This window comes from Hordeum vulgare, chromosome 5H (genome assembly GCF_904849725.1).
Source record: "Hordeum vulgare subsp. vulgare chromosome 5H, MorexV3_pseudomolecules_assembly, whole genome shotgun sequence".
Classification (NCBI taxonomy): Eukaryota; Viridiplantae; Streptophyta; class Magnoliopsida; order Poales; family Poaceae; genus Hordeum; species Hordeum vulgare.
In genome coordinates, this window is record NC_058522.1 from 3,192,179 (window position 1) to 3,206,507 (window position 14,329).

The following is a 14,329-nucleotide window of genomic DNA, read 5'->3' on the forward strand; positions in this document are numbered from 1 at the left end:
CATTGTGATCTATTTATTCACACATGTATTACTGTTTCCTGTTAATACAATTATAGCATGAACAATAGACGATTATCATGAACGAGGAAATATGATAATAACCATTTTATTATTGCCTCTAAGGCATATTTCCAACAAGCCCGAGCCCAGCGGTACTACCGCTGGCTCCAGCGGTACTACCGCTGACCCTCCGGCGGTACTACCGCTGGCTGCAGCGGTACTACCGCTGAGCCCATGGTAGCGCAAAGATACTACCGGGCCAACCACCGCCAAGAAAGTCTTCGCAAAAATGTCCGACGCAGTACAACCGCAAAGATGACGGTACTAAAAGCTTGGAGCGGTACTACCGCTGGCCAGGGGCGGTACTACCGCTGGGACAGCGGTACTATCGCCAGCTCTAGCGGTACTACCGCTGGCCAGGGGCGGTACTACCGCTGGGACAGCGGTACTACCGCCAGCTCTAGCGGTACTACCGCTAGGGCCAGCAGTACTACCGCCACCTCTAGCGGTACTACCGCTAGGTCTAGCGGTACTACCGCTCGCCACTGAAACAGCCATAACTTTCGCATACGAGCTCCGAATCGAGCAAACCCAAGCTTGTTGGAAATCTTAAGACCATGCAGATATGAAAATGCCAATGATATAGAGATGTGAGTCCTCTATGAATGAAGAACCGACAAAAACACCAACATCGAAAACATCATAGTAGATGCATATGGACTCCGTTTTCGATGAACTCGAGCTTGTCACGAAGATGACCATAAGCTCTAAAACTCACAAAGAGAAACACCAAACAAGAACCAAGAAGTATGATGCAAGGATGCAAATGGTTTGAGCTCTCAACGAACGATACGATCAAGCTACTCACTTGAGAGCCCCCCTTGATAGTACAACAATCTATCCTAAACAGAAAACCTATCAAGGGCAAACCTATACCTTGCACCTCGTCCTCTTGAGCTAGATGATGATGATCTTGGCTTCCTCAAGATGGACCACCTTTCTTGATTGCGTTGGCTTGATGAAGACTAGTTGATTGCTCCCCCCATACTCACTATGGGTGAGCCACTCTTCAGCATATCTTCACAAGCCCATTGCCACCACAATGTACGGCAAGCTTCAAGCATGATATCTTCGTGTTGACCCACTTGAACTTGCACATCACAATCTTGATGACGATCACAACTTGACGTCATACTTCATGGGTTGTATGAGATCTTCCCTTTGACGCAAGCCCATGGAAACACACCTAACCCCCACATAGAACTCTCACGAAGACCATGGGTTAGTACACAAACACGTAATGGACAATGCTTATCATACCATGGGACCACTTGATCCCTCTCGGTACATCTTGATTTACTCTTTGTCTGAGATCTTGATCAACCATGTGTCTCTATGACCATACTTTGGATAATACCTTGAATACCATCTTGGTCATCATATAAACTCCTTGAACCCAACAGATGGACTTCAAGAAGTGCCTATGGACAAATCCTATAAATGTAACTTAAGGCAACCATTAGTCCATAGGAATTGTCATCAATTACCAAAACCACATATGGAGATATATGCTCTAACATCGATGAACTTGCTGACTTTGTGCTCATGATTTCTTGTGGTCAATCTTCATTCTCCATGTTGCGCAACATAAAATCGTCAATGTAGTCCTCCATGTCGTATGACAATTCTCTCAGTTCTCCTGCCCATGTGTTGATCTGCACATCAAGTTGGTCCCAAGGCACCTCAACCACACCTTGCATCGGGCAGCCTGCACCATCATCAGCTCCTGCTAGAGAGACTTCACACCTTTCTTCAAATGATTGTCCATGTTGTATTCATCCTTCATCTCACTGAGCACTGGGATGACGACACTCATAATCGCATGGGCATCGACCTTCATAGGTTGAGATGTCCTAGCACAATCGACGGCAACAACTTTGCGTTCAAACTCTGTAACACAACCGTAATCATTTTTAGGAGGAGTTAGCAGACTTTCCTTTCCAATGGATGGAATGGTAACCGATGATGAAGTAGTTGAAGATGAAGAGCAACACATAAATTCATCGCCTCGTATGGTTCAATACAGTGTCCAAATCTGAAGTTGTTTGCTTCGTGAAAGCACCAACACACGTATGAAAACCTGGACTTTCAAATTAAGCTGGAGCTGGATAAGAGTACCCAGAATAGCAACTCCTAAGCTGCAACTCGCAGTATCCTTTGCAATAGCAGCCCAATTGAGGATAAATCCCGTTCCCGCACATCATAGATCCACATCTGGATCATGGAACATAGAAAGAGCGGGTTAATTGCATAAAACCACCACATTTCAGGCTTCTTCTGCCGAAAACCACCTGGTCCCTAATCATTAGCAAAAATCATCGCACATTCAGTAAACTTTTTGTAAATAGCACTGATAAGGTGATTTAGCCTGATTGATCACTTCCTGACAAGTGGGGCCGCATTGTAAGGAGATGATTTGGTAAAAAATCAACATACACATTCCTGAATTTCACAAAGACACCCTTTATTCAAAAAATGAAAAAGCAATCAACCCCCTCCCACCCCCGTTGCCTGCCTTCTCCAAGGTGGTGCCTGGCCTTGAAGATCGGCGGCCCCTGGCCCTGCTGTGGCCATGGCTCGACCATCTGCAGAGGAAGCCCATGCCACTCGACACCGAGGAACGTGGTGCCGGTCGTGGCCCTGTCGTCCGTCGAAAGTTGCGCTACCAGCACAAGCTCGGTTGCTGCTCGCGACCCTGAAGGCTAGCGGCACCTTGCCTTGCCATAGCCGCGCATTCAGTCCCCGACCAAAGCCGGGGATATGCTGCACCGGGGCACCGCCGTGGAGGAGCTCGGAGCTCGAGCTCCATTCTTGCATCGCACGACCGGACGCGGACGCTACACGTTCACCTGGCCCTGCCACTGTGCTATCGGAGCTCCACAGCCCGGCGAGTTCGCTGCCCCTCACGCCGAAGCGTGCTGCTGCTCGGCATCGTAGCCCCCCCCCCCCCCCCCCCCCCCCGCGGTGTAACTGCCTGCGGCTATTTCTGCTCGCCGCTACTCCTTGCGGTTGTTGCTGTTGTTCCCCGCTGCTCGCCCCTACTCCCTACGCTACTGCTGCTCGCCACCTCCTCCTCTTCGTGTCCGCCCTACCGAGGCTCACGCTCCTTGCCACGGCACCCCGTCGGTCGGCAAGGTCAGGGCGTCACCCTGTCTTCAAATTCTCCGCTGCTGCCTGGGGGGGGGGGGGGGGGGGGGGGGGGTTGATTGCTTTTCTTTGTCACATATAGGTGTGTGTGTGTTAATTGTTTGCTGAGTCAGCTTCTTACAACCAGGTCCCACTTGTTACAAAGTGATCAAACATGCCAAATCACCTTATCAATGCTATTTGCAAAAAATTTAAATGTGCGGTGATTTTTGCAAATGATTAGGGACCAGGTGATTTTCTACAGAAGAAGCCCGAAATGTGATGGTTTTATGCAATTAACTCTAGAAAGAGCAAAATAAAATAGGTGTATAGAAGAGGAGGAGGAGGAGACACCTAGTTTAAGGAAACAAGATGAATCTGAAGTTTATTGGCTCATGAAACCTAAAAAAGAATCTACGCCGCCACAAATTTTAAACACATAATGCTACATGGTGAGGTATTACAACTCCGAGTCTGGGCATCAATATCAGGGCTATTATACCCAAATCATGCACATACGTGACGCCACATAACACAACAGTTCTGCGTCGGTAAGATTCATATAATTGTCCGACCAAACGTCAACATCTTATCCCCGATCCCATAATCCAAAATATGTTTTTGTGTGATGTTTAGGAGAAAGTTTATAGAGCCTAGTATATTGATACTATTGAAAAATATATGAATCTCAGTAAATCAAACCACACTCAGTAACTTGATAGATACTCTCAATCTTGACAAAACTGAACTACCTAATGCATTTTTTAATTGAACTGTTATTTTAGAAATTCTGTGAATTTTGAAATTGTAGTTCATTAAATTGAACTAAATAGGGTCGGAGAAAACCCTAAAGGGCACCCATTTGCATCCCTACCCTCTCTAATACAGTATCAGTCCATACAACCCATATGGTCATACCAACTACCGCCCTTCGATTCTTCTGCTCCATGTAGACCCTGAGTACATCCTCCTAAGTTCTCCATTTCGGTTTCTCACCACATTATGCTTACCATTTGATGGCAAAGCAAAATACATCGACCACAATAGTGTTTGAGGAGTTCACTGCCAGGTTCACAACATGATATATTTGCGCCTTGAAGATTGGAAAGAAATAAAAAAAAACGCTGGCAGGTGAAAGATGCAAGACAAATAATCCGACCATCTCACATATGGAAACAGTCTATCGCGATCATGCATGCAATTCAAATCAAAATTTACCGTATTGCACACAAAGTAACTCTGATGTCTCAACAAATAAACTACATGACTTTTAATCCAATCACTTGAAATAAGAATAAGTTATTAGACAAAAAATACATCAACTATGGCCAATTTCTTTTCTATGGTTCCTTGTTTCTTGTGGAACTGTGCATTCCAAGCCACATATTTACAATGCAAACCATCTTTTGGCACAATCATTTGGCAGAAGAAGGGATTTTCTTGTCCACAAAAGGCATCTAACATCAATTTTATCCAAACTATAGCACTAACTAGTCTATTTTACAAGTCATGAACCACCATCAGACATCACCAAAAGATTCAGCATGTGGTTTCCAGAATCAATCACTTCTGAGAGACAAATCAATCACCAAAAGGCATATATGCAATAAGTAATTCGAGATAGAGAGAGTACATACCAAGTAGGGCATCAGTCAGCAGGGTAGCAAAGTTTTTAGGCGGACAGATAGCACGAAACAATGTAGCAAATCACAGAGAATAAATATGCATTCCTTTCATGCATGTACCAGCGCATCGACAGGTTATACTTGCTTATTCTATATATCTCTCATCGTCGGTAGCGATGATATATTCACGTTTCGACAACATGTGTTGAGCTCATGTACAAACCACCACAAGGGCATGTTAAGGTCTGCGGTACGATAGAGGGGTTGCTTAGCTTACATTTTTTTAAGCCTAAATCATCTCATCTCATCTCCCCTTGGAAGAGATTTCTTTCATGGTAAGGAAGGAAGGCTGGCTGACAAGTATGGGGTGGCCAGAAGAGCCAATCGGTTCGATTCCCCCCTCATACTTTGTCGTCGTGAAACCACCATCGGGTCTCCTTTGGCGACCTCCCGTTGCGGCAGTTCCTAACGTAGCGGTCATTGTCCGCTGGGCGTTGCTGTAGTTGACCAATACAATGCGGAGCTGGTAAGAGAGCAAGCAAAGGAACATCGTGTTTGATGTGTTTATGGAGAGAGAGATGGGTGGGGGTTATTGGTGTAACCTTCGCCGGCGAGCTAGACAGCATCGACAAGATGCTGATACAGACTGAACTTACAGTCATCGCAGGCGACCACGAGTCATACAGTATATCTGCACATAAGAGAAGCAGCAACTTTTTTATCTTATAAATCATGGAAAATCAATTGTAGCCATATTCGTTCACAATCACAGAAAATCATAAGAATAATAATAATGGAAGGGCCAAGAAGTAGCATTTATATTGTGGAGAAGGAACTTCTAACAAAGAATTCAAATGTTCAAAGAAGAAAAGGGCAAGTTGTTCCTTATAGGCATAGGTCAGACAATTTAACCTAGGGGAGTCGGAACATTACTGATCTTGCTAATTTACAGGTCTAGCAATGACAAATAATAAGATCAAAAACATTTTTCATATGCATTGAATCTCAAATTCAGTGGCTTCAGACCTTCAGTTACCTGAACTAAGCAATTGACAGGGTATTATCAGTGTTACAGACCTCCATAGCCCTTCAGTTACTACTCAGTTCATAATTGATACTACTCCCTTCATAATTGATGCTAAGAAAGACACGGGACAAATTAATTTGAACTAAGCAATCCGGATCTATAACAAACTATACATGGACAAATTAGTTTAAAGAGCAATGCTATATGTCCAAGACATTCACCTACAATTTTGCTAGGATGGGTCACATGAACGTTCAGCCTCTTCTTTTTTCTAATTTGTGTGGCAGAGATCACACTGAGAACTTCATAGTCGACAAAATCATATATTCAAGTGACATATGTGCAGCTGTTTTATAATTTAAAACCTCGACGAGAAAATTATAATCAGTTGACTCGTCAACTGGGACTATGTACCATTGTAAGAGAACTAAAAAGAAGAAATGTTGCTGTCTTTCGCAAAGTTGAGCAAGTGGCTACAAGGATCACACCATAGAGCTGATTAATAGATCAAGAAATCTGACTCAGTGTTGCATTGGAATTCCAATGTTCAGGGTGATACTGGTTATATAACTTGAATGCCTGTGAGCATGTCCCTTCTATCCTACAGTGAAATCTTCAAATTTTAGATACCAGAAAATTGTATATCTCTTTAACTCACACCCACCATCGGCATCTAGTTAATTAAAACGTTGCCAAAATTAATGCAAATAGAGTCACCCCTACTAGCTTCCTTAGCAAATAACCACATGAACCAAATGTCGACTTGGTAGGAAGGTGCTTGTTTTATTCACATAGGGATGGTGATTCAAACGGGGTTGGTGGTTTAGGAGTTCTGCATAGAGGACTAGCTCCAATTTCGTGTTCATAATCCTCACCAAAAGGGAGGGAAGAAGGGAAAGGCAGCAGCTTAGCTTAATAACTTGTACCGGTCACTAGTGGGGCAGGGTTCAGGGAGGGTGCCTCCAACTTATTTAGCACAAACTACTTGTCACCCACTAGCTGTGGTACCTTATTAGAATGATGAAGGGAAGCAGAGTTACAAATTGGAACTGCTTGGAAAGTTGGAGTATCACTGGGTTGCTGCAGTGGTGATGCTACCACACTGGGCTGACGATGAATTATAGTGTACATTTAAACTGGAATGATGGGAATGGACAAATAAGTTCTTTGATATTGTGATTATCAGCAAGAACAAGAGGTATGCTGAAGATATCACATCATTAATATGGAAAGTGGCTGGTGTTTTCATTTGAGGTAATCACCTGCCTAATTTATTATAAGATTTAGCTTGATATATTCATGAGTAATAACGACAGTAAATGCCACATCCAACATTTGAAAAGCTGCAAGAGAATTCGTTATGTCCTGCTAACATATAAACATTGTCCACGGAAAGTCGTTGAATATTTCACCTCGAAGACAGATTATGTATGCATACAGCTAGCAACCAAAAATGTCTGTTGACATAGCTGAACGGAAGTTCTATTACATAGGCTATCTTTTCCGCATAGCTAGTTTAGTTAAAGGCGAGAAAATAAAATGATTTTTAATAGCAATAGATGAGAAATTCAACAAGAGATAAGAACTTTTCTTGCAAGTAACAGAACATAACACTGAAGACTCGAACGATTAACCATTATACAGATGTCGATGGTAATAGCTGTCCAAACCCGAAAAAAACGACCTGCATTTAACAAGGTCAGCGGGCCAAAAGAGACAGTCCACCACCAACGGAACAGTGAGAGAACTTAGAACGCAAAGCACAAGGCACCTCCATTTACAAGGTCATGCATCTGGACTGGAGATCCCACCAAATCTTCCTTTTCTAGTATTGGAATCGAAAGGCGAGTTAAAGCACCTCAACAGTGCAGCTACTCTGAAAACTGGAAAGGCACACTGGAGGACTAATACTGGAACGATTAACCATTATGGACCAGGGTGGTGGTGGTGACTTTCCGCTAACGAATGGAATCTTGGCAGCTAACCGACGGACAGCTAGACGTTAGATTAGGTTAGGCAAGGAACATTCCCACACATCATATGCAAAGCTAGCTAATCAAAATAAGCGGCACCACCGGAGGCATAAACAAATATTTCTCTCTCCCTGAGAGGAGAGGGGGGGAGAGGCGCGGCACGACGGAGTTTACCTAAGCAGATGTGCCCGTTGCTGTAAATGTGCGGGTGCATCGGCGCCGGGTTGAGGAAAATGACCTGGAGACATATAGGGGCAGGGTTGTTTATTTTCCAATTGATGCAGCAGAACCAAACTGAGGCAACTTTAATAACACTACTAGAACAGAGTAGGATAACTGAGGCCATCATCATCATTGGAGAAAAAGGAGAGGGGAGGAGGATTCACCTGGGGTGCTTCCATGGGGTAATGCTCGGGGAAGTCGACCTGCAGCTGGTACGTCTCGCCGGCGTAGAGCGTGCCCTCAGCGCCGCCCACCTCGATCACCCACCTGCACATCCGACGGAGAACAAATGATTTCTTCTGTCAGGCAACCACTAGCCCGAACCAATCAATCAATCAACCTGGGAGGGGGGGGGGGGGGGGGGGGGAAGAGAACACCATCCCCGCGCAAGAATCATCATAGACATAGACATGGAGGGGTGGGGGGAGGAGGATCGGAAAGGGGCGGGGCGCACCTCTGGAGGTTATCGGAGACCTTGTACTTGAAGCCGGCGGGCGGGCCGACCTGCCACTCGGCGAGCTCCTTCTGCAGCCGGTTGCAGGCGATCTTGCTCAGCGCCTGCCCACGCCCACGCAATCAGAAACAAAAAGGTCAGAGATTTCCGGCCCAATCGCGCGCGGAGACGGCCAATCCGCTGCTCCCGCCGGCGGCGAATCGGGCCGATTGGAGGGTTAGGGTTTGGTACCTTGCGGGACGGCGTGGAGGAGCTCGTCATGGCGCGTCCGGGTCCGTGGAGAGGAAGGGGAAGAGGAGGAGGACAAAGGGCGGCTCTTTATTCTATTTTTTCCCCTTTGGGGTTAGGCTTGTGGATGGATGCTTCCCCTCTCCCCCCCTCTCTCTCTCTCTCTCTTGTTCTGTTTTCCATTATAACAAAAACTAACTTATCTTTTCAAGTACCCCATCATTTTTATATATAAGACCACAAATTCATATTACAAGTACTAAGTATTAAGGAAAACATTAATGTTTTTTAAGTCAATGTTGTAAGAGAGATCGTCTCCTTATTTACCGTGTAAATTAATGAATATTTCCCTCTCTCGTGCACATCAAGTCAATAAGAGCAAGTACAATAGTAGAGCCGGCTGTCGGCTGTAAGCTCATGTCATGTCACCTATAGCCCATCGTATAGCTAACATGTACAATAGTTGGTTAGAACAGTGTACTACTTATTTATTATATGGTCCACCTTTCATACTCACAAAGTGCCTAGGAGCACGTGCTAGAGTTGGCTCTTAGCTAAGGCCTTCCGTAATGCATTGTCTCTTAGCGCGGTATCCTAAGTAGTATACGATCGTTAGATACAACCATCCTAATGTATTGTATGTTAAGTGTCGTATCTTAGTAAGCATGTATTTAATGATTTTGGCCTCATACTAATATGTGATTGGTCTAACAAGTTATTTTGCCTATGATACCGTGCAAGAGCCGTATCCTAAATAAGATACAACAACCTCCTCTTTCCTCAATAAATATAGTGCCACGTCAGCATTTTGCCTATGATATTGTGCCAAGATACTACCATTACGGAAGGCCTAAGAGCCCGCTAACCTTCTCTCTCATCTTCTCTCTCCTCCAACTAAATAAAAATATACTACTTTATTCCTTATAGCCAGCTGACTCAGCTCTATTGTACTTGCTCTAATCTCACCCCCGCATGCATTGAAGGGGATAATTAATGTCCTCATTTACTACTATTCCCTCTGTAAACAATATAAGAGCGTTTAGAGCATGATTTTATAGTAATCTAAACACTCTTATATTAGTTTACAGAGAAGTACTATTATGAGGCAAACGTCATTAATGTTGCATCGATTAGTGTTGGTGGCCCTGTATTTTTGTAAATTATAATTTTAATAGTGACCTTGTATCTATAAAAATGGAGGGAGTAGATAATCTCACCCCCGCATGCATTGAAGGGAATAATTAATGTCCTCATTTACTACTATTTCCTCTATAAACTAATATAAGAGCATTTAGAACACGGTTTTATAGTGATCTAAACACTCTTAGGCTGGTTGTAACGAGTAGTACCATATACTAGTATCATTCATATGATACCAGCCTATGATGAAGAAGGGACGACCACCGGCAACCCCACCATTGGGGTGAGCTCTCTACTACGGTGGTGCAGCCCCAAACGAAGCTTAGTTTCTGGTCGGTCATATACACCGTAAGTCGGTACCAGGTTTTAGAACTTTGGCTTGGCCTTTTTTTCGTGATTTCGGAATTATGGAGGCGACATATTTGCATGTGTTCATTGTGCTGTTTTCTAGTATAGAAAAAGAAAAAAAGGATTCATGACATGTGAGTGTGACCATGGGCATCATATCCTGCATGGGCACTACTAAACCCAGCAGGCCCTGTACCAATCAATGATCACATCACACCACTGATGATGGAGAAAGAAAGCAACACAACATTGTGCTGAATCCAGCAAGGCTTGCACTGACTGGAACTGGAATTGGAATTGGAATGGACACCTGAAACAGAAACAGTCCTAACTGAAATGGCACATCCAAATAAAAGGAGGATGAGGCCATGGAGTCGACGTCAGGGAACAAGAGGCACCAACGACCCAATTGTATTTGTGTTGCATTGTGTGCAAGGGGGGCAGAACGGGCATCTCCTCCCCCTCAATTATCGGTGGCCTTTTCTGCATTCCCACTGGGTGCAACACACATCATCACAATTCACAAACAACAGCTATTCTCTCTCACTCCTATCTACTAACAGTTCTCATAAAAAGTTTTCCCTACTGTCACCTCACAGTCACCCGGCGCTTTCGTCGTCGGAAAGGTCGTCATCGTCGTCGTCGTCGTCACTCTCTTGCTGGGCGTTTAATTTCGCATTCTTCTTCCTGGTCTCCTCGCCGATGGCGTTCGCGATGGCGATGGGCAGCAGGAACCCGGGCCGCTCGAGGAACTTGGCCCGGTGGAGGATCATCGCGTCGCGCTGCGTCACGTCGATGCCGTCGAAAGTGTGCACGGCGACGGTGGCCTTGCCCTTCAGGCCCAGCGAATACCAGCCTAGGCCGGAGACCGCGATGTCCGTGCTGCTCACGTCCCAGCTGAGGCCGGACACATCGATCCGCCTCTCTGTCCACTGGCCCAGTTCGGTGGCTCGCTCCGGCACAACTGGTGGCTGCACAGTTACGGTGTGCTATAGATCAGTATGGCGGATAGAAATGAAAAAAGAAACTTTTCTAATGGTTATATAATGGATGATAAACTCCATCTGCATATGCAATGAACAGTAAAATCAGGTAGCAGGGCTCATTTTTCTTCAAAATTTACAACATAAACCCCAGCTGTATATGCACTGAACAGCGAAATCAGGTAGCAGGCCTCGCTACCCTCTTAAAATTGACAAGATAACATAAGCAATGAACAGTAATCAGGTAGCAGGGCTCATTATTCTCTTGAAAATCGACAGCTTTCAGTGCATGATTGGAGTTGAGCCTCTGGATTTGTATACCATTAGTAGCCCATTGGCATATGACAACCATAGCAAATTGATGGCAAACACCTGAAAGAACCTATGTGTTTGTTTCTTCAAATAGCATATCGCACGCAGACTTGTTTCATAAAGCAACCTTACTTCCAGGTTACAACATAGAACAATGATATAATTAGTTTATCCTTAGGAGCAACATTAAGCAGGTTGGAAATTGAAGCCTCACCTGAAGTCTGATGCCAACATGTTTGTCCCGCAGTTCTTCAGCATTTTCAGTCTTTCCAAGATGAAGGGAAATATTGGCAGATGCCCAAACAGTTACATAGATGGTCTGAACTGAAGCTTCTAGTACATCCAGGCGTGTTAATCCTCCAATGTGGACAGATTGTCCAGCCTGCAACAGTTTGCGACATTTGAGTCAAACCAGCCTCGTGGATTCCGATACAACATAGAACAATGTGTTTGTAATTCAGAGTTAAGGAGCTTCAGGGGTGCGATTAAATCACTTGACATTTCAAGGGATTAGAGTTGCCCAAGTGTATTCAGTGTATAAGGTCTTTCAAGAGTAAAGTCATAACTAGGAATGCAGGGGTTACTTGTTAAAATCATCCAAGCGCTGTTTCATTTGTGATTAATTATAACAGCCAACTATAAATCCACAATATCATCAAGGTCTACCAAAGTTCATTTCAACTTTTATGCGACACATAGCATCGTCAGTATTTTACAATGCCACCAATATCTATAGATCTTGCCCGCGTATCTCTAGGTGAAGACTGAAGACTGCTGATAAAAACACAACTGGAATGTTCACATGAAAATAGAGTAGCCATTTATAGTTAGTAGTTATGCTTTTGTATTTATGGACTAGTACAAAACAATAAAGGTTAGCCACTCCATCTGAAATAAACAGAACTAGGACAAATTTACCTTCACCCTGAAGGTCCGTGGCCGAAGTTCCTTCCTGATTTCAACCATCTTCCTTTCCTCGGTGTTTAACCTCATTGACATAATATACGGATGCAGCAAGCCAGGAGTGTCATACATCTTAGCCTTTGCAGGCAAAACACCTGTCATCCTTAATATGCCCAATGTGGTTCCCGGGACAGCGGCTTCTGTCAGTCTTGTGATGTTAACACCTTGCTTCTTTGCAAACGCGTTGATCAGCGTAGATTTCCCGGCATTCTGCGCGCCGATCACCCACACGTTGCTGCGAGGCCCTGCTAAATCCTTGACGTACGAGATCAAGTTCCTCACCGACAAATCCTTATGAACACTGACCAGGTACACGGCATCGAGCTTGGGCGCTCCGAAGGCCTTAGCTCGGCCTCGCACCCATTTCTCCAGCCTCACCCCCATCTGCTCCCATGGCAGAAGATCCACCTTGGTGCCGACGAGGACGAGCCTCGGCGTCTCGCTCAATTTGGAGCTCCCCCTCCCCTCGAGCGCCCGGAAGAGCGACTTGGCGGCCCTCTTGGGGAATGAGCCGTCGAAGTCGGCGCAGTCCACCACCATGACGATGACCGGCGTGCCGGCCGACCGCTTCATCAGGCGCGACGAAATGAACCGGTCGAAGTCGAAGTCCGGGATCAGGTTGTCGGCCCTGTCGTTCTTGACGTGCCCGTAGTTCCTCAGCGAGTGGCACCGGGCGCACACCACCGCCGACGAGTCCTCCCTCGCCTCGGCCTGCCTGGCCTCCCTCGCCCGCCGCTTCCGCTCCCCCTTGGACAGCTTCTCCTTCCTCATCCTCTCCAGGGTCTCCTCCGTGATGCTCCCGTACCCGACCCCCGGCGGCGTGAAGCCGTCCAGCTCTTTGCTCCATTTCTCCTCCTCGTCCTCCTCCATCCCCTCGTCCCAGTCCGAGTCCCAGCCGCTCCCGGCGTCCATGCCGGCCTCCGCCTCCCCGCCGCCGTCCTCCTCATCCTCTTCGTCTTCTTCTTCTTCTTCTTCTTCTTCTTCTTCTTCTTCTTCTTCGAGGGACTCGAGGAATCCGGTGTCCAGGCCGTCCAGTTCGGCGGCGAGATCCGACTCCGACGGCAGGCGGTCGTCCTCCTCGTCATCTCCGACGAAACCCTCCAGAGAATCGACGGATCCTTCCTCTCCCAATTCGTCCTCCGGGGGGCGGCGGGAGGGGCTGGTGAAGAAGCCGGGGAGGTCGGGGTCGGCGTCCTGCATGAACACCCCGCACCCGGGGCACACGGCGCGGCGGGCGTCCTCGTCCCTGCCCTCGCTAATGACCTGCCCCGGGTTCGGCGGCCTGGCGGCGCGCCTGCCGGCGGTGGCGGCGGCGGCGGCCAGGAGGGGGGAGGAAAGGCAGCGGCTTTGGGGTGGTGGCGTGAGGAGAGAGCGGAGGCGGAGGCGGAGAGGCGGGGTTGTGTGGAGGAGGAGGCCGACGGGGAAGCGCGCCGGCGCCACCGCCACCGCCGCGGCTGCCGGGGTCGGGAGCGGCATGGGTTTAGCCATTGCGGGCGAGGGGATAACGCCACAGTGTTGCTTCTGTTTCTTTGCTTTGTTTATTTATTTTTCTGAGCAAGACTACATTGAGCCCTGTTTGTTTCATTAAGTCATAAGACTTTTTTAAGTCCCAACTTATAAGTCATAAGTTCCTACCTGTTTGTTTTCAGGGACTTATAAGTCCCGAGTCCCTACTTGTTTGTTTACAGAGACTTATAAGTCCATGTTGCACCTAATAATACACTTGTTCATCGTCATCAGCCAACGCGTACGACACACAGGATAAGCACCGCTGCAACGAGGCTCAGGAGAGGACATGTCCGGCGATTGGAGGCACCGCTGCAACGAACCGAGGCAGAACGAACCGCGTCGGGGCGGCGAACCGAGGC

The 14,329-nt window shown here is 46.5% G+C and overlaps 2 protein-coding genes across 3 annotated transcripts; both read right to left on the reverse strand.

Annotated features, from left to right (window-relative positions):
* Window positions 1–4,893: 4,893 nt before the first annotated feature.
* LOC123397476 (ubiquitin-conjugating enzyme 15) lies at window positions 4,894–8,830 on the reverse strand. The gene is made up of 6 exons (XM_045092005.1): window positions 8,719–8,830; window positions 8,488–8,591; window positions 8,198–8,300; window positions 7,986–8,049; window positions 5,414–5,502; window positions 4,894–5,308 (listed from the first exon to the last, which is right to left on the reverse strand). The coding sequence occupies exons 1-6, from the start codon at window positions 8,746–8,748 to the stop codon at window positions 5,213–5,215; spliced, it is 486 nt and encodes a 161-aa protein (XP_044947940.1). The 5' UTR covers window positions 8,749–8,830; the 3' UTR covers window positions 4,894–5,212.
* Window positions 8,831–10,583: 1,753 nt separating this feature from the next.
* On the reverse strand, window positions 10,584–13,966 carry LOC123396547 (GTP-binding protein BRASSINAZOLE INSENSITIVE PALE GREEN 2, chloroplastic). Of its 2 annotated transcripts, XM_045091458.1 has the most exons (4): window positions 13,461–13,966; window positions 12,417–13,430; window positions 11,713–11,880; window positions 10,584–11,174 (listed from the first exon to the last, which is right to left on the reverse strand). In XM_045091458.1, exons 1-4 carry the CDS (start codon window positions 13,947–13,949, stop codon window positions 10,803–10,805), a joined length of 2,043 nt encoding a protein of 680 aa, XP_044947393.1. In that variant the 5' UTR covers window positions 13,950–13,966; the 3' UTR covers window positions 10,584–10,802. The 2 variants fall into 2 exon arrangements, with proteins under 2 accessions (XP_044947393.1, XP_044947392.1); XM_045091457.1 differs by having other exon boundaries at window positions 12,417–13,966.
* Between the last annotated feature and the right edge of the window lie 363 nt (window positions 13,967–14,329).

What these genes read in the sequence shown, in the direction of transcription:
- LOC123397476 (XM_045092005.1), bottom strand. Translation starts at nt 8,748, where the DNA reads ATGACGAGCTCCTCCACGCCGTCCCGCAAG. An exon ending in CCTCCACGCCGTCCCGCAAG is followed by an intron (nt 8,592 to 8,718) that starts GTACCAAACCCT and finishes GGGCGTGGGCAG; the next exon opens with GCGCTGAGCAAGATCGCCTG. An exon ending in TGTCTAGCTCGCCGGCGAAG is followed by an intron (nt 5,309 to 5,413) that starts GTTACACCAATA and finishes GGTCAACTACAG; the next exon opens with CAACGCCCAGCGGACAATGA.
- LOC123396547 (XM_045091457.1), bottom strand. Translation starts at nt 13,949, where the DNA reads ATGGCTAAACCCATGCCGCTCCCGACCCCGGCAGCCGCGGCGGTGGCG. An exon ending in CACGGACCTTCAGGGTGAAG is followed by an intron (nt 11,881 to 12,416) that starts GTAAATTTGTCC and finishes AAACTGTTGCAG; the next exon opens with GCTGGACAATCTGTCCACAT. An exon ending in ATGTTGGCATCAGACTTCAG is followed by an intron (nt 11,175 to 11,712) that starts GTGAGGCTTCAA and finishes GTAACTGTGCAG; the next exon opens with CCACCAGTTGTGCCGGAGCG.